At 34.7% G+C, this 25,807-nt stretch overlaps 1 protein-coding gene across 1 annotated transcript in view; it reads left to right on the top strand.

Moving 5' to 3' along the window:
• The window catches only part of BMPR2 (bone morphogenetic protein receptor type 2), a gene marked incomplete at its 5' end in the record, with an annotated part of 100,872 nt that overhangs the window by 49,470 nt on the left and 25,595 nt on the right, over positions 1–25,807 (top strand). Inside the window, 7 exons of the mRNA XM_024738327.1 lie at positions 8,549–8,659; positions 9,425–9,516; positions 11,795–12,025; positions 12,991–13,105; positions 18,162–18,322; positions 19,321–19,468; positions 23,840–23,976. Coding sequence (XP_024594095.1) covers positions 8,549–8,659; positions 9,425–9,516; positions 11,795–12,025; positions 12,991–13,105; positions 18,162–18,322; positions 19,321–19,468; positions 23,840–23,976 — 995 coding nt within the window. The remainder of the gene's footprint in view (positions 1–8,548; positions 8,660–9,424; positions 9,517–11,794; positions 12,026–12,990; positions 13,106–18,161; positions 18,323–19,320; positions 19,469–23,839; positions 23,977–25,807) is intronic.

Below are 25,807 nucleotides of genomic sequence, written 5' to 3' on the forward strand. Positions count from 1 at the left end.
AAATATGACATCAATAATTAATCATGGAGAGTGTAATAATTGTTACCATATTCTAAGGTCTTTCTACTGCCCGGAAAACTAGTTGGCATGGTCCAGTAGTCTAAAATAAAATAGTAGATATAAACACAAATGTGTCACTAAGTATCTTAAATGTAAATAGATTAAATATTCCAGTTAAGAGACAAAGATTGTTTGGATTGAGTTAAAAACACTCTAACATCCATATGCAAAAGAATGAAGTTGACTCCCTACTTCACACCATATACAAAAATTAACTCAAAATGGTTCAACAACCTCAATATAAAAGCTAAAACCATAGAACTTTTAGAGGAAAATATAGGACTACATCTTCATGACCTAGGCTTTAGCAGTGAATTCTTACATATGACACCAAACCGTAGGCAACAAAGGAAAAAGTAGATAAATTAGACTTCATCAAAATTTAAAACTTTTGTACTTCAGTGGACATATTAAGAAGGGGAAAAGATAACCTATATACTGCAACATGGAGGAACCTTGAAAACATTATGCTAAATGAAATAAGCCAGACAGAAAAGAGCAAATATTGTATGAATCCATTTACATGAAATATCAATCGTAGGCATATTCATAGAGAAAGAAAGTAGACTGGAGTTTACCAGATTGTTGGAGAAGGGGAGAATAAGGAGTTAATGGTTAATGGTTACAGAGTTTATCTTCGGGGTGATAAAGTTGCTTTTTTGTTTTGTTTTTTTTTTAAATTGAAGTATAGTTGATTTACAGTGTTTTAGGTGTATAGCAAAATATATATGTATATATGTGTGTGTATATATATTGTTTTTCAGATTCTTTTTCATTATAGGTCATTACAAGATATGGAATATAGTTACAGTGTCCTGTGCTATACAGTAGGTCCTTGTTGTTTATTTTTTTATGGTAGTTTGTACCTGTTAATCCCAAATTCCTAATTTATTTCTCCTGCTCCTCCTTTCCCCTTTGGTAACTGTAAGTTTGTTTTCTATGTTTGTGAGTCGGTTTCTCTTCGGTAAATAAGTTCATTTGTACCAATTTTTTCTTTAGATTCCACATATAAGTGATATATTTGTCTTTGTCTGTCTGACTTACTTTACTTAGTATGATAATCTCTAGGTCCATCCATGTTTCTTTAAATGACATTCTTTCATTCTTTATTTTTATGGCTGAGTAATATCATATTTTATCTATATATCTATATCTATATCTGTATACCACATCTACCTTATCCATTCATCTGTCACTGGGCATTTAGGTTTCTTCCATGTCTTGTTGTTTTAACATAGTGCTGCTATGAATAGGGGAGCATGTATCTTTTTAAATTACAGTTTTTGTTTTTTCCGTATATATGGCCTGGAATGGAATTGCTGGATCATATGGTAACTATATTTTGAAGTTTTTAAGGAATCTCCGTACTGTTTTCCATAATGGCTGTACCAGTTTACTTTCCTACCAACAGTGTATGAGGGTTCCCTTTTCAAGATGATAGTGAATAGCACTCTTTTAAGAAATGCTGTGTTACTTTCTCAGTGATGATTTTAATGGCACATAGGAGAGAAATGTATGTTGAATCATTGTTTTACACCTGAAAATAATATTGTTGTACATCAGTTATATCTAGATTTTTTTAAAAAGAGATGTATGAAAAAACAGATCATAGATGTCCGATTCAAAAAATAAAAATCTAGGTGACAAGTCATAGCTTGAGGTATACTTTAAGCAGTGTAATTTTTATCTCATTTTTTCCTCTGAAATAAAAAAAAATGTAAGTACCATATAGTTGGCATTTGTAATGTTTTCAAGACATTACTTTATTAATTCATATGTGTTTGAATTACATAAGGAAATAAATATCCATTTAAATAATTAGCCTTTCTAATTTGCAAATAGCAAACCTTTGTTTCATACTAGATTTGTGAATTTGTATTAATGCAGTTAAAGAACAACTTCATTCTAGGAAAAATAAATTTTGTCTGTCACATTTGATACTGAAAATCAGCCTCTGTACACCAGCCCCAGTTTGAATCTCAGAGAAAGAGTTTGGATGAAGTAGAAAAGAATAGCTTTATTGCTTTGCCAGGCAAAGGGGGCCAGAGCAGGCTAATGCCCTCAAAACTGTGTCCCAGTGTGGTGGGGGGGCGGTTTGTGAGGAGTCTTATACTCAAGGGGAGGGGTTGCTTATAAGGATCTGGGTGCCTGCAGGACCTGCATTCCTTCAGTCTAGAGATCATCTGGTGTCAGGTGGTCTCATGATAGGATTCTGTGGTCCTCGAGGTTATCGAACTGTGACCTCTCTGGAATGAAGAATGCCTCATCAAGCAGTTAACATCTTCCATTTGGTGGGGGTTTTCGTACTGCAGAGGAGCTCAAAGATACTGATATGTATATCCCTTGAGGAGGAACCAGTACCCTGCTCCAAAGCTGCACTATTGTTTTTTTACTACTCCTCCCTGTCTCTGCATCCCCTCCCTTCCTCGATTAGGAACTGTTTGAACCTGCCCTTTGGAACTCAGGGAAGGTCATGGAGGCGGAATGAAGCCTATTTCCTACAAACAAGAAACGGGGGACACAGAAAGGGTTTTGTGCCCAGGAGTCCCACAGGGCCTGCTTGGTTTCACATGGGTGCTAAAATTGGGGCAGATATTTTATTTTAATGTTAACTAGATGAATTGGATTTAATTTTGTATGCCCCTTTTTTTCCTTCAATAATAAATTCTAGTGATTTCCTAAGTTTTTACCTTAGGAAACTAGAAAAAGAGGAGCAAATTAAATCCAAAATAAGCAGAAGGAAAGGAGTAAAAGTTAGATCAGAGATCAATTGAATTGAAAACAGGAAATTAATAGAGAAAAGGCAACAAAACCAAAAGCTGGTTCTTTAAAAAGATCAATAAAATTGATAAACCTCTAGCCAGGCTTCCAAGAAAAAAATGAAAAAAGAAATAAATTTCTAATAATCATAAATGAAAGAAATGTCATGACTACAGATCCCATGGATAGTAAAGGAATATTATGAACAACTCTATGTTAACAGATTTGATAACTTAGACGTATTGGACCAATTCCTTGAAAGACACAATCTACCAAAACTCACACAGGGAGAAATATATAATCTGAACAGGTGTTTATCTATTAAAGAAATTGAATCAATAATTAATACTTTCTAACACCAAAAGCATCAAGCTGAGATGGCTTTATTGTTGAATTCTAGAGAACATTTAAAGAAGAAATGATACCAGTTCTCTATAATTTCTTCCAGAAAATAGGAGCTTAGAGAACACTTCCGAATTCATTCTGAGGCCAGCATTATCGTGATACCATGACAGTGAAAAGACAATCCACACTAAGATAAAATATTTGCAAAACACATATCTGATAGAGGATTTGTATCTGAAATATGCAAAGAACTGTTAAAACCTAACAATAAGAAAACAAACAGCCCAATTAAAAAGTAGAGAGAAGATCTAAATGGACAGCTCACCATAGAAGATAGACAGATGGCAAATAAGCATATGCTCAACATCCTATGTCATGAGGGAATTGCAAGTTAAGACAACAATGAGATACCAGTTTGAAAAAATCTATTAGAATGGCTAAAATCCAAAACACTGACTACACCTAATGCTGACAAGGATGTAGAACAACAGGAACTATTCATTGCTGGTAGGAATGCAAAAGAGGACAGCCACTTTGAAGAGAGTTTGACAGTTTTTTTACAAAGCTAAACAAAGGCTTACCATACCATGTAACAGTCATGCTACTCAATATCCAGATGAGCTGAAAGCTTCTGTCCACACAGAAACCTGTACACAAATGTTTATAGCAACTTTATTCATAGCTGTCAAAAACCAGAAGGATCCAAGATGTCTTTCAATAGGTGAATGGATAAACTGGGGTACCATGGAATATTATTCACTGTTAAAAATAAACTGTAGCCACAAAAACACATGGAGGAATCTTGTATGCATATTGCTAAGTGAAAGAAGCCAGTCTGAAAAGGCTACATACTTTATTCCAACTATATGACATTATGGAAAAGGTAAAAATCAATGAGTGCCAGAGTGGGAGTTGGAGTGAAATATGAGTAGGTGGAGCACAGGGAACTTTTAGGATAGCAAAGCTATTCTGTATGATACTGTCATGATGGATACATGCCATTATGTATCTGTTAAAACCTGTAGAACTATACAACACAAATCTTGAAACTTAATGAAACTATGGCCTTTAATAATAATGTATCAGTATTGGTTCATAATTTGTAATAAATGTTTCCATACTGTCTTTGTCTGCTCCAGCAGCTATAGGGGAGAAAAAATCATTTTCCCTCCACCCTTCTAGGTTCTTGGCTGAGACCAAGACAGAATGACAGTAGAAAAACAAACATGTATATACCTCCTACATACATGGGAGATACCCAGGAGAAAAATGAGTGACTCTCCAAAATTGCCCAAGCTATCACCTTTTATATGCCATCCCCAGCTAAAGACCAAAGAAGATTGGGGTAGTGGTGAGATGGAGACCACTTATGGGAATTTACGAGGCAAAGCAAAATAAACAAGGGTATAGTTGTTATGCAGATTTAAGTATAAGCTTTCTATAGTCAGTTTTATTCTTCCTCTTCCTGGTACAGAGAGGGAGATACCTTTACAAATGGATATTTCCCTTAGAAATGTAAATATCCCTTACAAAAGGATAACTTCTATTAGGTTTTCAGAGCTTCTCCAGTATCTGCTGTTTCTTAAAAATAACCAGCTCAAGAAAATCCTTATGCCAAAGGGGCATATTTTGGGGTGCCATATTCTGTTCCCCTTCCCAGCCATAATAAAATAACATAACAAGTGGCTTGAAAAACACAAATTTATTTTCTTACCCTCCTGAAGGCTAGAAGTTGGAGGTTGGGGTTCCAGTGTGATTGGGTTCTACTGAGAACTCTTGTGGGATTGCAGATGGCCTCCTTCTCACTGGTTCTTCACAGGGCAGAGAAAGAGAAAGCAAACACTCTCTTGTTTCTTCTTATAAGCACATTAATCCCACCCACTGTGAGCCCATTCTCATGGCCTCATCTAAACCTGTCTTCCAAAGGACCCATGTCCAAAAGTCATCACATTGGTAGTTAATGCTTCATCATATGACTTTTAAGGGAACACAGTTCAGTGCATAGCATACACTAATGGAAGCTATTAATAAGAGAAATAGTGTGTTGGGGGGTGGTATATGAGAACTGTCAGAACTTTCTGCATAGTTTTTCTGTAAACCTAAACATCTCTAAATAATAAAGTCTATTAAAAATAATAACAAGCCTAAAGATTATGAATTTCAATTTCAGAGAGATTTAAAAATAGATGACATTTTCTTTGATATTCACTGCCCAATAGAATGGTAAATATGACAAGAACAAGCCATGTCAAGTCAGCATTCACCATGTTACACCTTTTGGTCTTTCTTTTCCTTTCTTCTGCCTTCCTTGAAACTCTCTACCTTACTTTAAATGTCACTATTTTCCACTATATCCTTGTTTCTTGTTTGGTCCTCTACTTTTCACCTCCTACCTTTTCTCTCTCTTTGACTTCAGTGGACCGTAAAAATAAAATGTGAGCTTCCATAATAATGAATCTGTAATCTGATTGTCTTATACTATAGTTTAAAGCTTCAGTTACCTTAAAAAAATACAAAGTATCTGAAAGTCAGTAATGATCTGACAGTCAATAAAGGGAAGATCAATAAGCACATAAAATAATTTGTGTATATCTTATTGTAAAAAATCTATATTATTTAGTTTGTGTGTGCATGTATCTGTTTTTTGTGTGTTGAAAATAGTTTTTCTTTTGGGTTGGGCATATTCTAAAGTCAGGTTTTTTTAAAGGTAAAATTCATATAACGTAGAAATAACCATGTTAAAGTGTGCCATTTAGTGTATTTACAGTGTTGTGCAACCTCTATCTAGTTCCAAAACATTTTCATCAATCCAAAACGGAATTCTGTACCTGATAAGGAGTCACTGCAGATTTCCCCCTCACCCGAGTCCCTGGAAACTACTAATCTGCTTTCTGTCTCTGTGGATTTGTCTATTCTGGGTATTTCATTTAAATAGAATCTTAGGGCTTCCCTGGTGGCGCAGTGGTTGAGAGTCCGCCTGCCGATGCAGGGGATACGGGTTCGTGCCCTGGTCCGGGAAGATCCCACATACCGCGGAGCAGCTGGACCCGTGAGCCGTGGCCGCTGAGCCTGCGCATCCGGAGCCTGTGCTCCGCAACGGGAGAGGCCACAACAATGAGAGGCCCGTGTACCGCAAAATAAATAAATAATAAATAAATGGAATCATAGAATATGTGACCTTTTGTATATATCCATTATATGGATAGACCACATTTTGTTTATTCAATCATTAGTTTATGAACATTTGTGTTGTTTCTACTTTTGGCTATTGTGGTTAGTGATGCCATGAACATTTCTGTAGAAGTTTCTGAACAGTTAATTTTAATTCTTTTTGGTATATGACTAGGAGTCGGATTGCTGGATTTTATGGTAATGCTAGGTTTAACTTTTTGAGGAACTTCCAAAATACTTTCTACTGTAGCTGCACCATTTACATTCCAACAATAATGTACAAGAGTTCTAATTTCTCTCCCCATTCTTGCCAACACTTTTGTCTTTTTTTAAATTATAGCCATCCTAGTGTATGTATGAAGTGATGTCTCACGGTAAAATGAGGTTTCCTCCTATAACTTACTCTATATGTTAAATTTATGTGCAATTATTAATATGTTAGTCTATTAAAATACAATAAATGTCCTGCAGATTAAGAGACTACTATAGTGCTTCAACAGATCATTGTATCGAAATATTGTTTTGATATTTTAATATTTAATTGTGCTTAATTTGAGACAGATACATTCATTTAGAACAGGAATGCCCATCAGAGGAACTCTTTGCCATGCTGGGTTTTGAGTTTGCCTTAGAGCCTTCTAGTTTGATAGAATACATAATGTCCAAAGTGAAAAAGATTTAAAACACAATATGCTTGATTTTAACAGAGTGCAAAGAATGATTAAATAAAGATATTAGCAGTCATTAAGCCCAGTATCTGGTCATTATTATCAAATACTGCGTGAATACCTCCAGTTAAATGAATATGAACAGCTATCTCATAAGATAATTCATTCCTTTCTTTTTCTTTTTTAATTTTATTTTTGACTGCGTTGGGTTTTCGTTGCTGCGCAGGCTTTCTTTGGTTGCGGATATGGGGGCTACTCTTTGTTTTGGTCCGCGGGCTTCTCATGACGGTGGTTTCTGTTTGTTGTGGAGCACGGGCTCTAGGCGTGCCAGCTTCAGTAGTTGTGGTACGCGGGCTCAGTAGTTGTGGCTTGCGGGCTGTATAGCGCAGGCTCAGTAGTTGTGGCACACGGGCTTAGTTGCTCCGTGGCATGTGGGATCTTCCTGGACCAGGGTTCGAACCTATGTCCCCTGCATTGGCAGACGGATTCTTAACCACTGCGCCACCAGGGAAGTCCCATTCATTCCATTTTAGACAGCTCTGTTTATAAACTTAAGTTCTTCTGTATGCTAGGTTAATAACAGCTGTCCTTGAACAGATACTAATTGGATCTTGTTATTCTCTCTAGCTACAGGTCCATTTTTTCACATGAAGACAGCTACCATATCCCCTCAAGTTTTCTCCTTTTCTACATCTGACACTTCTAATTCTTTCTACCCATCGCATTTCAGAGTTCTTACACCTTCACTGTTCTACTTGCTCTCTTCTGGATGTGCTCTAGTTTGTAGTCATCCATTCTAAAGGGTATTTCTCTAGATATTATCTGATCCAAAGAATGGAACTAACACATAAGATGGTTTGCATGCTCATGATAGGCCTGTGATTTAGATATGTGTGTTCCCTTTCTGCAAGTGAATAAGCTTAGGCTCAGACAGGTAAAGGTATATTCCCAAGGTCATAGAATATGTGGAAGAAGTCCAGTTCAGGTTTAACTGTCTGCAAAGCTATACTCTTTTCCTTAATAATCATAATACCAATATTGATAAACATAATAACATTTATTGCATAGGTAGAATATACTCAACACTGTACTAAGTACTTAGACTCCCACTTAAGCCTCACAGAAGACTTGTGAGGTAGAGATTACTATTTTTAGAAATGAGAGAATTGAAGATCAGAAAATTCTAATAATTTTCTAAAGGCCACTGAGAGACTGTCAAGATTGAAAACCAAATGTGATTTCAAAGATTGTTCTTTTAAATATTATACTGTTCTGTCTATGCTGTTCCATGATATAGTTGATATTTCAGTAATTAAGAGCACAGCAACCAGGTGTTTCAGTGTTCTACGTCTATATAAAATAATGCATATGATTTAAAATATACAATTTACAGTTATTACAAATTTATTATTAATTTTTCTTTCATTTCATTTGATGCAAAAACACTGCTGATTTGACTATATATTGATATAGCCTTTCTGTCAGTATTTAGCAAAATACCAAAAAGAAAGGGTGACTATATTTAAAACTTTGTTTTCTTTTAGGTCCACCTCACTCATTTAACCGAGATGAGACAATAATCATTGCTTTGGCATCAATCTCTGTATTAGCTGTTTTGATAGTTGCCTTATGCTTTGGATACAGGATGCTGACAGGTAAAAATATAATTTTTTGTTTTGTTATTTATTAAACATGTCATTTAATCAGAATTGATTTTATTTTATAAAAATTCATCATGGTAAAAAACATCTCTGTGCTGTGGTAACCCCAGAGTCATCCTTCTCTCTTAAACTTTTTGTCCTAGTTTTTATGAAAGGTTTCAAACATATACAAAATACCTATTACCCACCTTCAATGAGTATCACATCTGTATATCATCTGTAGCCCCACTCACCACATGCTTCCATTCCACTGGATTATTTTGAAATAAATTGAAGGTATAACTTATCTGTAAATATTTTAGTATTATCTCTGAAATATAAAGACTTAAAATATATGTAACCACAATACCATTTTTACATCTAAAAATAACAGTAATTCCTAAATATCATCAACTGTCTAGTTGGTTCTCATAAACTTTAGATTTGACAAGCTTTTTAGGAAATCAGCACCCATTCATTCATTCAAATAACTTTAATAAAACCTTCTTTAATGTTTCTGCATATTTCTTAGGGTTTTATACTGGGTGTGTTACTAGAACAATCTCCCAGGATTCAGCTTTTGTGTTATTCATTTTTCATCTTCATTTATAGATGATTCCTAGTTTAGTAAATAGTTTTATTCCCATTGACGTTAGGCAAAAGTCTTGCTGTCTGTCCTTCTGTAGGTCTTTTTTTAACTGTCATATATTAAAAAGTGTAATAAAGATTTTCATTTTAAGAAAACCACACATTAGCAGGTTCTTTTTCCTATTCCTCTAGGAGACCGTAAACAAGGTCTTCACAGTATGAACATGATGGAGGCAGCAGCATCAGAGCCCTCTCTTGACCTAGATAATCTGAAACTGTTGGAGGTAAGATTGCTTTCAGATTATGGGCTGTTTTTTTCTGCTCTCATAGTATATCTGAGATGGGGCTTCCCTGGTGGCGCAGTGGTTGAGAGTCCGCCTGCTGTTGCAGGGGACATGGGTTCGTGCCCCGGTCCGGGAAGATCCCACATGCCGCGGAGTGGCTGGGCCCGTGAGCCATGGCCGCTGAGCCTGCGCATCCAGAGCCTGTGCTCCACAACGGGAGAGGCCACAACAGTGAGAGGCCAGCATACCACAAAAAAAAATAAAACTAAAAAATAATAGTATATCTGAGACAGTGATTTCATTAACTCATTCATTTATTCAACAAGCATTATCAATTTTGTGCCAAGGCCTATTCTAGGCACTGAGAATGTTGGTGAACAGTACAGATACATGAGGCTTATATTCTAGTGAGAGAGAAGCTACAAGAGGTTAAATAAATGAAAGTCCAGTTGACCCTTGAACAACATGGTTTTGAACCGAATGGGTCCACTCATACACAGATTTTTTTCAATAGTAGATGCTATAGTACTACACCATCCACAGTTGGTTGAATCTATGGATGTAGAACCATGGACACAGAGGAACCATGTATATATGAAGGGTCAACTATAAGCTATATGTGGATTTTGGACTATGTGGAGGGGTTGGTATCCCTAACCCTCATTGTTCAGAGGTCAACTGTATATTTCAAGTAATAGTACGTGCTATGGAGAAAAAAAAAGCAAATGAGATAAGAAAGTTATGGAAAAGGGGTTATTAAAGAAAATATATTTATAAAGGAGATGATCGTTAAATACAGACTTGAACAAGAGTATAGGAATAAAGACATATCAGATTCTGAGAAAAATGTGCTAGGCAAGCAATTCACAGTAGATGATGAATAAATATTCCTTGTCTGTGTATATATTGTATATTGTATAGGTATGTATGAATATTATGTTTTGTATAGAATTAAAGTTTCATTTGGTAATATCTCAGAACCTGTGTTAAAAATCTTGCCATGATGAATGTTTTTATGATTTTTATTAGGATAAATTAACTAAACCAGAGACTGCTAAATAATAGATCTGGTATATTTGGTTATATAAAACATTTTAAGAACCTTCCATTTGGGAGAAAAATATAATAAAAGTTAAAAGCGAAATTTTAAAAAGGTATTTCAACACAAACAATTGATAAAGAGATGGTAGAAATCAACATTAAATAAACAGTCCATCAAAAATAGACAAAAGAGATGAATTATCAATTCACAGAAGAAGTAAGTATGCCTAGTAAATGTATAATAAGATGTCCAATTTACTAAACTGGAAAAAATACGAATTAAAACCATTAGGATTTTATCCTGGACTGAGTAAAAGAAACACTCCCAAACATTGCTGATTTAACTTTATATTGATACAACCTTTCTAAAGGGCAGTCTGTTTGTTCAAATTTAAGTTAGAAATAGTGAATGAAATATAACAAATATCCTTAAATGGTAAATCGCTAACCTTTTTTCAGTAAAAAGTCAGAGAAATCCCAGAAGCCAAAAATGAAGAGAACAGTTGCATCTTGCTGGGGGTTTTTTGAGTTATTTTTTATTGTACTGTATTGTACTAGATATTGTGAATGTCATATTGTGGAGACCCTGTGTTCTGTTAGGTTCTTCTAAAATGTGTTCATTTCGTTGTTTATTTTAGTAGGTGATTAACTTGGTTGGACATATTGCAAACTCATCTCCTGAGCTGAAGTTTAGTTACTTTTTATCTTTAGCTGGAGTCTGTCCCATGCATTAATTGGGTTTCCAACTCTCTGACTCTCCTTTTTGGGATTCTCCCTTCATTTTCCATGCTGTGGTTGCCCCAAATTCTGTCCCCTGCTTCCTGAGGCCAGAAAGATTTTCTATCACAGTTTTTGCTCCCCTACGCAGTGCAGATTTCAGCCTGCTCACAGGCTTAAAGCTATAAAAATAAGTAGCTCACCCTATGCCATTCCTTTCTTCCAAGTGTTGACTCCCCTCAGAACCTATCTACTTTTGTTCATTCTCCAGCATTTTTAGATTTCTTTTTAAAAATATTGTTCAGAGTTTATAGTTGTCATCTGAGGGAGGACTGGGTCTGGTAGGAGTTTCTGAGCCATATAAGATGCCAAATTTATTATTTTCTTGACAATGGAGTTACTCAAACTAAGCAATAGAGACCTGGTTGCATACATATGGATTTATACTTTATTATTTAGTAAATTTGATTGTTAAGTTGTGATGAAATAATATCTTGCTTTCTTCAAAACAAATTTACAGCTGATTGGCCGGGGTCGATATGGAGCCGTATATAAAGGTTCCTTAGATGAACGTCCAGTTGCTGTAAAAGTGTTTTCCTTTGCAAACCGTCAGAATTTTATCAATGAGAAGAACATTTACAGAGTGCCTTTGATGGAACATGACAACATTGCTCGCTTTATAGTTGGAGATGAGAGAGTCACTGCAGATGGACGCATGGAGTATTTGCTTGTGATGGAGTATTATCCCAATGTAAGTTCTTCATAAAAAATATACTGACATTTATGTCAGTCAGATTTGTAGGAGGACCCCTGTTATGTAGAGTGTTGCTGGTTTGCAAACTGGTTATTAATGGTCTACAATGACATAATGATTTTACTCCAGAATGTGAATGAAACTGTTTAGTCCCTACGCACTTAGGTCACTCTGTCCTCTGTCTCTGTCTGTCTCTCTCTCTCAGCAAGACTTTCTTGATGAAGGAAGCAGTGCTTTGATTGACCTTTATTCTGATACATGCTTCTTCTTATCCCAGACTGGTAATAAATAGTTTGTAGATGAGCACCTTGAGTAGCACTGACACATATATATTTACAAAAGCCTTCTGTTTCCTACTTGTAGAACATAACAGTATAATTTATATTTGTACTGGTAATGAGATACAGTGTAAAGAAAGAGTTGAAAATACTTTTTTTTCTGTCTTAAGTTGATAAATAAAAGATGCGTTTGGGGCTTCCCTGATGGCGCAGTGGTTGAGAGTCCGCCTGCCGATGCAGGGGACACGGGTCCGTGTCCCGGTCCGGGAAGATCCCACATGCCGTGGAGCGGCTGGGCCCATAATCCATGGCCGCTGAGCCTGCGCGTCCGGAGCCTGTGCTCCGCAATGGGAGAGGCCACAACAGTGAGAGGCCCACGTACCACAAAAAAAAAAAAAAAAAAAAAAAAAAAAAAGATGCATTTAAAATGAAATAACCATTCATAATTTTTAATATTTGAGAAATAAAAATTGATAATGTCTAAATTCTCTTTTCCATCCTCTCTTCCTCTCTCTACCTATAGAAATGTCTTTTCTTACTTCGAGATTCTGAAATGTTATAATTCATTAGCTCTCCTTTGAATCCTAACATGCAAATCCTTTTTACAGCTGCTAACTTAACCTCCTCATGTTCAAGTAAAGTAATTCTACTTTTTTCCCCTTTTTACGTTTTCCCTCCATACAGGGATCTCTATGCAAGTATTTAAGTCTCCATACAAGTGACTGGGTAAGCTCTTGCCGTCTGGCTCATTCTGTGACTAGAGGACTGGCTTATCTTCATACAGAATTACCACGAGGAGGTAAGACAATGAATAGAAGATGCATCACAACCATGTGGGGCCAGAATTCACAAAGGGAAATTTTATTCATATCTTTAAAGTAAAAGTATATTTTATATTATAGCAGATGTATTATCAGCCAGCTGTTTACAAGATCTAGCGTGAGGAAATATATTTGAAATTTAACAAGAAGAATAAGAAAAAGAATTTCAATTCTCTAGAGGGGTCATGGATTCCATTGCAATTCTGATTAAAGCTCTGAACACTCCCCCTGTAAGGATAGACGTATAGGCATACTTTAAAAAGTACTGTTTTGATTGTAGGGGTTCTCAGATCCTTTGAAGTTCATCTATGGACCTAGGTTAAGAACCTCTTAGCTACACTGTGTTGTATTTTCCTTCTATTTATTTTGCTTATTTAAATGAACTACAAATGCGTTATCACTTCTTTACACATGAATTCCATAGGTTGGTTGGTCTTTAGTGTAAAACCCAAATGTATCTTTTGATAAATCAGTGCTTCTCTTAGCTAGAATTAGACTTGTTCAAATTTATCAGGGAGAAAAAAGTAACAGGTTTCAATGAAGATGACATTTTTTTTCTTTCTCATGTAAGAATCTGAAGAGAGACAATGTAAAGTTTTTTGGCAGCACCATAATATTATCAGGGCCCCAGGCTCCTCTATTTCTTCTCCATTACTCTTTATATGTGGCTTGTTTACAAGGTCACCTCATTGTCCATCATGCTATATGCTAATCAGCAGAGAAAAGGAAAGTAGAAGGAATTGCCTCCTTTTGCCTCGAGAAGTCCCACTCTTGTGCTTAATGTTTTGTTTCCCAGAACTTAGTCCATGCTTTCCTACCACACTTAGCTGCAAGGGATGCTTTTGAATATAGCCTGTTTTTGTTTTTGTTTAGCTGGGTGCATTGCTGCCTCAAATAACACTGGGTTCTGTTACTAAATAGGAAGAGGAGAACTCATGGTGAGGAGTAAGGCTTCACCAGTGTGTCAGTACCATGTGGTTATGTTCCTTGCCATAACTACAGTTTATATTCAGCCTTTATGTACATTTTTGCTAGTTTTTCAAAGCATCTTTTTAATATATTTGCTTCTTCACTTTGTTTCAATGTACATCTCACATCACAGGCACCTCTAAATTAGCTTTGCTGTGAAAATCCGTCTTTGCATTTTCATCCCTTACAGCAATTTTCTTGTCATGCATTGTTTTTTCAGTTTCTCTGACTGCTATAACGAAGAGAATATTTAATGTAACAATTTCTTAGATCTTTGTTCCATTGTATGATAGCATGGATCATCTTTTCTATCTGCTGCTTCATATATAAATAATTTCCCCTAAATAATTTATCAGTTCATTTATCTTGACATCTTGCTTTTCCTGAATACAGAATTGACCAATGTTATTGCCTGTGTCAGCAACTTGATGCACTTACTTTAGCTCATTAACCATTTGTACTGTTTCCTTATTCTTAAATATCATAACGCCTTTAAAGAGCTGACTTAGCACAGAACTTAAAATACCATCCTAATCCCCCTTTTCAAGGCTTGCGTGATTCAATAAGGTTTCTAGTCAAACATTGGCTGAAAAGAGTGATTGCCATCAAATATGAGTTTTATTTAAACACAAATTTTATTCTAAAACATTACCTAATATTATCACTAAATAGTTACCATTTTAAAAAATGCGTATCTATTTGTGAAAAAACATAAGTATAATAGCTATTTGAATTTTTGGTTTTATCTAATTATTTTAAAAATATTCCATACCTCACAGCAGTCAGAATGGCCCTCATCAAAAAGTCTGCAAGTAATAAATGCTGGAGAGGGTGTGAAGAAAAAGGAACCCTCCTACACTGCTGGTAGGAATGTAAATTGGTATAGCCAGTATGGAGAACAGTATGTAGGTTCCTTAAAAGACTAAAAGTAGGGGTACCATATGATCCAGCAGTCTCACTCCTGGGCACATACCCGGAGAAAATATAATTTGAAAAGATACATGCACCCCAATGTTCGTTGCAGCACTATTTACAATAGCCAAGCAACATATGTCCATTGACAGATCAATGGATAAAGATGTGGTATATATATATAAAGGGAATATTACTCAACCATAATATAATGCCATTTACAGCAACATGGATGGACCTAGAGATTATCATACTAAGTGAAGTAAGCCAGAGAAAGACAAATATCATATATCACTTATATATAGAATTTGCAAAAAAAAAAAAAAGATACAAGTGAACTTATTTACAAAATAGAAATAGACCCACAGACATAGAAAATAAACATATAGTTACCAAAGGGGAAGGGGGAGAGGGATAAATCAGGAGGATGGAATTAACATATACACACTACTATATGTAAAATGGATAACCAACAAGGACGTACTGTATAGCACAGGGAGCTATACTCAATATTTCATAATAACCTATAAGGGAAAATTATCTGAAAAAGAATATGTGTGTGTGTATGCATGTATATGTATAACTAAATCACTGCTGTACACGTGAAACTAACATGACATTGTAAATGACTATATTTCAATAATAAATAAATATTCCAACTATACCGTACTATTTCAAAATATTTAAAGTGACATTTCACTTTTTTTCAGAGAACTCTATTCTTCCCGGTATCTTCAGATATAACTTTGCTATTTGGCATACAAATTTTGTAGTAAGGAGTAATACTATTATTATTTATTCAGCTATTTTTTGCTTCAGGAGAAGTAGTAGTTGAACCTGTTTATTTGTAATTGGTTCTCCCTATGAATTTTTTTCCTAATGGTAATGTCAGTGTAACATTATCATGGAAAAAAGTCTAGCAAAGAAAGAACATATATAGATCACTTAAATCTATAACCAGAAAATTACTATTAACTAGTTTATGTACATCTTTCCAGATCCTTTGCTCTGTGTGTGTGTGTGTGTGTGTGTGTGTGTGTGTGTGTGTTTATGTTTATGTAAATATCCACAGAGAGACTATTTTGTGTTCAGGTTTTATTTTTTAACATAATTAAAATAATATTGTGTCCCACTTTGCTTTAAGAAATTTGCCAAGTGTGCTACTGCCCAGGGCAAAACCATTACATGCTCGGCTCCCCCTTTCTACAAACCACAACCCCTTCCCCAATAAAAAAAGGTTAAAATGAATATTGAGGGGAACTTTAAGGGGAAAAGAATTCTCAAAAAGGTGGTCTATAGTTCCACCCTCTGCATTGGTCATGAATCCTCTCTTGTCTCTTCCTTTTTCTTTTTTTCTTTTTCCTTATTTCCTCCCTCGCTTCCTTCCTCCTTTGCTTCCTCCCTCTCCTCTTTTCATTTCTTTTGTTTCCTTTTTTAATAGTAGCAGAAAGTATTGCCTTGTTTTCCCCTCTGGCTGGCTGACTGACTGACTCATTGCACATTCTTCACATTATTAACCTGGTTTCCCTTATGTGTGAGTTATTTTAGTTTAAGTATTGCTTTGGTGTTAGTGTACAAACATTTTCCAGTGTCTCTATAAATTTTATTATATAAATATCAGCTCGAGATTATACCACATATACTTATGTTGTGGTTTTATCCAGAGTAAGAAATGTAGCTCTGTTAGGGGTTGAATGAGCCATGTTATTAGTACATACTTTGGAAGGCTGGACTGGGAAGAGGAGCAAATGAGAAAGAAGTCAATTTTTAGAATAAGAAACCTGGTAACTGCTATTTTTCTTCTAGTTGTGCTATTGCCTCCCCCCACCCCCTGCCCCCAATATCAAAGGAATCATTATCTTCTGTCTTAAGTTTCACTGTTGGTGAAATTGAAATCTAATACATGTTAATGAGAGTAATAAATGTAAATACTGAGTCTTTTTGTGCCTAAATATAACACTCGTTGACTTTGTTCTGATTGCTCTATTTCTTTCTATACCTGAGGAATTATTTTAAATTTTGGGAATGGTACTTTAGAATTTTTTTCTTTTCAAGAGCTACGGTTTTATTTCAATATAAGATTTATATAAGGCTTTCTTTTTTAAAAATTTTATTGGAGTATAGTTGATTTACAATGTTGTGTTAACTTTTCCTGTACAACAAAGTGACTCAGCTATACATATATATATTCTTTTTCATATTCTTTTCCATTATGGTTTATCACAGATATTGAATATACTTCCTTGTGCTGTACAGTAGGACTGTGTTGTTTTTCCATCCTATATATAATAGTTTACATCTGCTAATCCCAAACTCTCAATCCGTTCCTCCCCCTCCACCCCTTCCCCCAAGGTTTTCTTATAAAAAGGAAAAGAATTATGATTTTACTTAGGGGCTTAGGTTGGATATATTCTTTCACTCAGCAAGCATTTACTATGTGCCATGCCTTTTGAATTCAGGCAAAACATGTTCTCTCTCTGCCTACATGGAATATATAGTCTTCTGATTAACAAGTAATAGAATGATTATAATAGTGTTTTGTTTCTTTGTAAAATCAGAAAACACCTACCAGTCCATTGCAAAACTGTTTCTAGTTTAATTTGAAGAACTGTGGTGGGCTTAGATACATGGCTAAGCCTCAGGACAAAACTGGGATTTTCTGTCATAGGTTTGATTTGTTAATCTGTAAGATAATACTATAAAATACACATACCAATTTTGGAGCCATGTCAGTTTTTCAGTGATAATTGTTTTAGATAAGTTGACTTTTTATCGTTTTTTATACAAGATATTCCTTTCTCTTTTGCCTCCTTTTGCTACTCTAGAAATGAAAAGGAAAGAAAAAGGTACATGTTAAAATTAGAAGCAACAGCCTCTTGGCTATTAATTGCAGCTGAATGTTTATGCAGCTGAATGTTTAGAGCTTAATTACACATAGTTCCAACAGGAGTTATCTTGTGAAATATATTGAAAATGGTGGGGATTGTGAGTTGAAATTTTGATTTCTTATGTCCTTTTTTGCTATTGGAAAATTAATGGGCAGAAAAATAACACTATCTTCTATATTTATGTAGCCCCTATTACCTTCATGCTCATTTCATGTCCAGTAGTGCTATTTAAGCATTAATAAATGTTTGAAAATTATCCAAACAGATCACTATAAACCTGCAATTTCCCATCGAGATTTAAATAGCAGAAATGTTCTGGTGAAAAATGATGGAACCTGTGTTATTAGTGACTTTGGGTTGTCCATGAAGCTGACTGGAAATAGACTGGTGCGCCCAGGGGAGGAAGATAATGCAGCCATAAGTGAGGTGAGTGTATACAAAAGTTATCACACTGACATATTTTCAAAACACAATAAGTTGCATTTAAAAATCCACTAACTACTCAGGACAGTTATCCTTATCCAAGTGTAGCATATTAGGAATTATAAAATTAAGATATACAGAAGACATTGCATGAAGTTCATCAATTCATTGTGGAAATCACTGCCATTCCAACTCATTTTTGTCAATATTAGTAGGAATGCTATTGAATAGGATGAATATATCACAGTTTAATTATTTAAAAAGTTATTTTTTTTGAAAGAAAAAATTGCTAAGGTGAATTTTATTAAAATTAAAAACTTCTGCTCTGCGAAAGGCAGTGTTAAGAGAATGAAAAAAACAAGCCATAGACTGGGAGAAAATATTTGAAAAACACATATCTGACAAAGGACTTGTATCCAGAATATAAAAACTCTTAAAATTCAACAGTAAAGAAGACAAGCCAATTAAAAAATAGAAGATCTGAACAGACACCTTACCGGAGAAGATATACAGATGGCAAATAAGCATATAAAAGTTACTCAACATCATTCCTCATTAGAGAACTGCAAATCCAAACAAGATTCCATTACATTCAAATGGTTAAATAAAAAAAACAATAATATCAAATGCTGGTGAAGATGTGGAGCAACAGCAACTCATTCATTGTTGGTGGGAATGCAAAAGGGTATAGCCACTTTGGAAGACATAGTCTTCCAGCAATTTACCCAATTGAGCTGACAACTTATATTCACACAGAAACCTGTACATAAACGTTTTAGCAGCTTTATCCATAATAGCCAAAAATTGAGAGCAACCAAGATGTCCTAAAATAGGTATTTTATTTATTAAAAATTTGGTATAGAAAGGCTCAGTGACATGCTTAGGTTCAAATAACATTGACATATTATTGACCTGAAATTTATGTATTACTTCTGGTCTAATGTATGCCCTTCAGAATATGCTACATTCTTTTTCTGAAATACATCACTCTAATTTATCAGGTTGGCACAATCAGGTATATGGCACCAGAAGTTCTAGAAGGAGCCGTGAACCTGAGGGACTGTGAATCAGCTTTGAAACAAGTAGATATGTATGCACTTGGACTAATTTATTGGGAGATATTTATGAGATGTACAGACCTCTTCCCAGGTAAGGGAAATGCTGTCAAAAATTGATGTATGTTTTGAAGTGAAGCAGTTATATTTTTTTCTACCTATATTAAATAAGTCAACTTTGATGTGTTTGTACTTTCATTTAAACCTTTAGCTCATTGCCATCTAGTGTTCAGAAACATTACTAGCAGAAGGATGTGAATCAGGAAAAACTTTTTAGAAAGTACTCCAGGTTTGCATCTGAGTATAATTTAATTAATTGCTCATAATAGCTTATCTGTGTTCAGGTTGGTTTCTCATTTCTTTAGCAGTCATTGTTTTCCTTACACAACCTCTGAGCATTTGAGAATCTGCACTTAACAATGTTTCCTGAATTGACCCAGTAAGGAATTAGAAGTAATGAATTATCCATTGGAACACTTTTTTCTTCCTGTATTTTTTTCATTCTCCTTTTCTTTCTTTTCATTTTTTTTTCCTTTTCTTTTTTCTTTCTTTTTTTTTTTTTTTTTTTGCGATACGTGGGCCTCTCACTGTTGTGGCCTCTCCCGTTGTGGAGCGCAGGCTCAGCGGCCATGGCTTATAGGCCCAGCCGCTCCGTGGCACGTGGGATCTTCCCAGACCGGGGTACGAACCCCTGTCCCCTGCATCGGCAGGCGGACTCTCAACCACTGCGCCACCAAGGAAGCCCCTCCTTTTCTTCCTTTTTAAAAAACTTCTCCCTTGTCATCATGCCTTCCTGCCTACCTTCCTTCCTTTCGTGAAAGAACACTCACTTAATGTGAATGCTTATTTGAGGCTTACTTGAAATAGCCAAATAATTGTATATTTTTTCTCCTTTTGTTAAGATTACATCACTGTCATTGTGATATAAAAATTTAAAGTAATTACCAATATGGGCACTGCAAAGTGATTTGACATAAATGGTCTTTATCTTATAGGAATAACCACATTAAAAGCATAAGAAAAGGATATAAAGTCAGTTAAACCAGCATTGGACAAATTTATGAAATGGAACTATTTAATAAAAACAGATTAGTAGTGGGGTTGAATTTTTTTGCGTTAAAAACAGTAAGCATTTAAAAATAGTTTAATTTTAAAATATAATGAAATAAATTAATAATTATTTAGATTACCTACACATCAATCATTACTTAGAAGTATATTTTCCAGTTAATTGGAAGTACGGAGTACTCAAAGTGTTTTTCTGGAAATAGCAGTGATTGCAGTAGTATCACATATTATTGGAACCATGGAACTTTTAATTTCTATTATTGGAACTTTGGCCACATTTTTAAAAAATCCTAATCCAGAATTTCTGGTTTTTCGAAGCATGTCTGACTAAAATGATTTTTGTATCAGCTTTAGTTAGTACGTTGCTATCAGCAACATTTTTTGAACAATTACTGATTCAAAGAATATCTGTTGCTTTTGGACTGATAATAAAATGCAATATCAGATGTTTGAAAAATAAGACAATTAAATCTTGTTTGAAGAATATTATTATAATAGAAATATAGGATGAATTGAAATAGTACTAGAAAGAATTTAAAAAGGAAAAAGAAATTGGGTGTTACTTTTAAATGTATACAGAATTTCAGTTTAGGAAGATGGAAAAAGTTCTGGAGATGGATGCACAACATTGTGAATGCACCTAGTGCCACAGAACTGTACACTCAGAAATGGTTAAAATGGTAAATTTTATGTTATGTACATTTAACCAAAATTTAAAATAAAAATAAAGGAAAAAGAAGAGAGTTGCAATAAGATACCCTGTAATCTTCGGTATGGGAATGGGGAGGAAGAGGCATATGTGAGAGAAAAATGTAGAAAAGGAAGCTGTGGTTCTGGTTAGCCATTGGAAGACAGTCTAGGGAGTTGAGAAATACTGAGAGGTCTGAGAAATAGGGTGGCAGCCAGGAGCTTAGGAAAGAGTACTGGTTTACATTGGAAAGATGAGTTAATTGTGGGGACTTTTGGTTGGGGTATTGATAGACAACTGAAAAAATTGTTATTGAAGAGCTTAAAAGAATGAAGAATTTAAGATTAAAATGATATTTGGGAATTACCTACATAGAGATGGTAATTGAAAATTTATAAGTGGATGCAGTCCCCTAAAAGAATAAATGAAGAGAGAGAAACGTTGGTGAGTAAAGACTGAATATTAGGTGACCTCCCCCTCCCCCATCATAGGAAGACAAATGGACATAGAAGACAAATGGACAGAAAAATAGTGAGGAAACTGAGAAATCTTACTATCTTGGAAGTCAGTGTTAGAAAGTATTAAGAACCAATATTAGTAGAAACATGGAATTGAAAGGTCAAAAGGAAGTGGAACTGAGGAATGATCTTGGAATTTGAATAGGAGGAGGTCATTGGTATTCTTAGAGGAGTTTCTGTGGAATAGGGAAGACAGAAATATTACAGGGTGTAGGAGGAAAAGAGTGCTAAAAAAGCACAGGCAGAGGATACAGGGTACTTCTAAAATTTTTAACAGTGAAATGGGGTGTAAGTTGAAAAAATGTTTTCCACAAACATATGAATAAGCCTAAAAATAGCATATTTTAGTGGAAAAATTCTTATAAAATATTTTTTAAACTTCTATGATAGAACTCCAAATGCAAGACATGCTTTTATTATTATTCCATTTTATTGAATGGAAGCAGTTTGTTATAAAGGCTGCCTCTCTCTGTAAAATATTAACAATATAAATGAATTAGGATCTATATTACAAAGAGCAGGAAAGAAGGAAGAAAAACAGAAGGCAAGAGAAAGAAAAAGGAGGAAGAGAACAAGCATAATTTAAGAAGGGGATTAAAACGTTCCTAACTGCTTAGAGACATAATTAACAAGAAACAGATGAGAACCATGAAGATTTAGTAGAAATTTATAATTCTTAATGTCATTCCATTTCCAAAACAAGATTGTGCATCAGTTTTATTTAGCAAGTTTTCTAATTATAATTTATACCCGATTAAAACAGATAAGTAAAATTGTATTAAATATTTATTTATTCTATTGAAGAGCATTTGAGGAAAAAATAACACTTGGAAGGTGTGTATGTGTGTTGTGTATATGTCTCAGAAAGACAGAAGAGATATATTAGTAAGTATCTTACAGTTCACAGATGGTATGGGTTGAGGGTTTATCATATGAGATTTCATGAAAGAAAGTGATACACTAACTGGCAGGATGAAATACTTTAGTTTTGTCTTTCAAGTTCAGTGTTGATAGTTATTGATCAGAAATAAGTATCTGCTTAAATCTTTGTAGAATATGTGAAAATACCATTTGTATTTATAGATAGTTCAATATTCCAAAAACTTTGGGCTATGCTACATAAATTATAGAATTACTCTTTGTAAATCTTTTTTAATATTGGTGGAGGGCAAGTGTATAGGGTTTTTTTTGAATATTCAAATTGAAGCATAAAACTTCAATTACATGCTTTGTAATGTACTTTCTATCTGGGTCGTTATAAATTTTGTATTGTCTCCACATGAGTGAGATAAGGAAGGCAGACATTTCCATTTTGCTGACAGGAAAACTGAAACACAGAATAGATAAACGGCTTTTCCTAGGTAGAGATGAAGCCAAGATTAGAACCTAAATGCCTTACCTCCTTCCTGGTATTCTTTCTTCTAATTTATCTTGTCATTTTAATGGTATTGGGGGAGGGACAAGGAGACAGGAAGAGTCTATTTCTCTTGTGTTCTTTGCCAAGATTTTGACTAAACGATTGCTTTTCTAAATGTTGGTCCCAGAGGTCTTCTGTGTGGCTCAATATGTTAATTAAGTTTAATTTGACAACATTTTGTAAAAATCATAAGTCTTTTATCACAAGCTGCTGATTGTGCATATTGGTGATGAATAGGGCTATTAAACAGTGGTAGAATAGTTAATGATATTTTAAAATCCTTGATCTAGGTACTACTTATTAAGGGGAAAAATCAGTTTATTGACTTTTTGTCAAATGGTCATTATCACAAAAATTTTTGTGACATATGAAAAATCTGGCTAGACTATAATAGAGTCAGTGATGTAATGAGACATGACTGTACCACCCACCCATTTATATTTAGTTCTGCAGACATGTTTGTTGTACTAGATCTTGGACTTTCTCCTCATATTCACCACCCTCAACCCCAGTATGGGATAAGAATTCAGTTTTAAGTGTTAAACCTCATGTATATAATAATGTCCACCCCCACCCCCAAATTCACTAATACAAGAAACCATTTAAAAATAGCTGCCCATTATTGTAACTACCATCTAATTTATAACAAACATTTAATTTATCAAACAAAGAGTATTCTAAATAGAGCTTTTACTAATAGTGCATAAAACCCACAATGGGGTCTCTTTATAATTATAAATTTTACTCTTATCTTTTTTTAAAAAAAATACACAGGTGAATCTGTACCAGAATACCAGATGGCTTTTCAGACAGAGGTTGGAAACCATCCCACTTTTGAAGATATGCAGGTTCTGGTGTCTAGGGAAAAACAGAGACCCAAGTTCCCAGAAGCTTGGAAAGAAAATAGCCTGGTAAGGAAAAACTAAATTATTGAAAAAGAGGACTTATGATGAAGATGTTCAAATGTTGCTTGAAGAAAAAATAGATTGCTAATAATGGTAATGGTTTTTAGAGTTGTCTACTGCCAGAAATACAACTTACTTGATTTGTATGCTATTATATATTTTCAAAGAGGCACTAACTGTTGTGTCTGAAGTTTGCTACATTGGGTAACAGCTAGAATAATTAACATGATAATATTTTAAATATTATTGAAATTCCATTCCATTTATCCTCTCGAGAGTGGTACCAAAAATGTTAATTAGTGCAGACTTACATATTCAAGGACTAATAGAAATTAAAACTGCACCAAAAAGAAAGCAAAGTATCGCATATAAATTCTGCTTATTAAAAATGCAGTTCACAACGCTGAAATATTTTCAGAGGCTCCTGCCATTTCAGTAAATTGTTGCTACAACACTAAAAACATCTTACAGACATTTGCATACAAGACATACATCCACACACTCTCACACGTTCTCTTTTTTTTAACATGAGTAGGATCATCCACTGTCATTTCTGAAGCTTATTTTTTCACTTAGTTTTTCATGTCAGTACATATATAGATGTATCGCTTTCTGTCCATTTGATCAACATTCCATTATATGTCATAATTATTGGATTGCCCTGTTATTAATGACAGTACCCTGTATTTCTTATTTTAAACAACTATTTTTTTAATTTTATTTTATTTATTTTTGTATACAACAGGTTCTTATTAGTTATCCATTTTATACATATTAGTGTATACATGTCAATCCCAATCTCCCAATTCATCACACCACCCCACTACAACCACCACCACCACTTTCCCCCTTTGAAGTCCATACGTTTGTTCTCTACATCCGTCACTCAATTTCTGCCCTGCAAACCGGTTCATCTGTACCATTTTTCTAGTTTCCACATACATGTGTTAATATATGATATTTGTTTTTCTCTTTCTGACTTACTTCACTCTGTATGACAGTGTCTAGATCTATCCATGTCTCTACAAATGACCCAGTTGTGTTCCTTTTTATGGCTAAGTAATATTTCATTGTATATATGTACCACATCTTCGTTATCCATTCGTCTGTCAATGGGTATTTAGGTTGCTTCCACCACCTGGCTATTGTAAATAGTGCAGCAATAAACATTGGGGTGCATGTGTCTTTTTTAATTATGGTTTTCTCTAGGTATATGCCCAGTAGTGCGATTGCTGGGTCATATGGTAATGCTATTTTTAGTTTTTTAAGGAACCTCCATACTGTTCTCCATATTGGCTGTTATCAATTTACATTCCCACCAACAGTGCAAGAGGGTTCCCTTATCTCCACAATCTAATTCCTCCAGCTCCATTTTTTTCCCCTCAAGACTGTTTTGGCTACTTGGGGTCTTTTGTGTCTCCATACAACTTTTAAGATGTTTTGTTCTAGTTCTGTTAAAAATGCCATTGGTAATTTGATGGCTATTTCATTGAATCTGTAGATTGCTTTGGGTAGTATAGTCATTTTCACAATAGAGATTCTTCCAGTCCAAGAGGATGGTATATCTCTCCATCTGTTGATATCATCTTTAACTTCTTTCAACAGTGTCTTTTTTTTTTTTTTTTTTTTTTTTTTTTTTTTTTGTTATTTCCTTTCATTTCGTTTTCTTCTCTGATTCCCGTGGCTAGGACTTCCATAACTATGTTGAATAATAGTGGTGAGAGGAGACATCCTTGTCTTCTTCCTGATGTTAGAGGAAATGCTTTCAGTTTTTCACCATTGAGAATGATGTTTGCTGTGGGTTTGTCGTATATGGCCTTTATTATGTTGAGGTAGG

This window comes from Neophocaena asiaeorientalis, unplaced genomic scaffold (assembly GCF_003031525.2).
Source record: "Neophocaena asiaeorientalis asiaeorientalis breed wild unplaced genomic scaffold, Neophocaena_asiaeorientalis_V1.1 scaffold258, whole genome shotgun sequence".
Classification (NCBI taxonomy): Eukaryota; Metazoa; Chordata; class Mammalia; order Artiodactyla; family Phocoenidae; genus Neophocaena; species Neophocaena asiaeorientalis.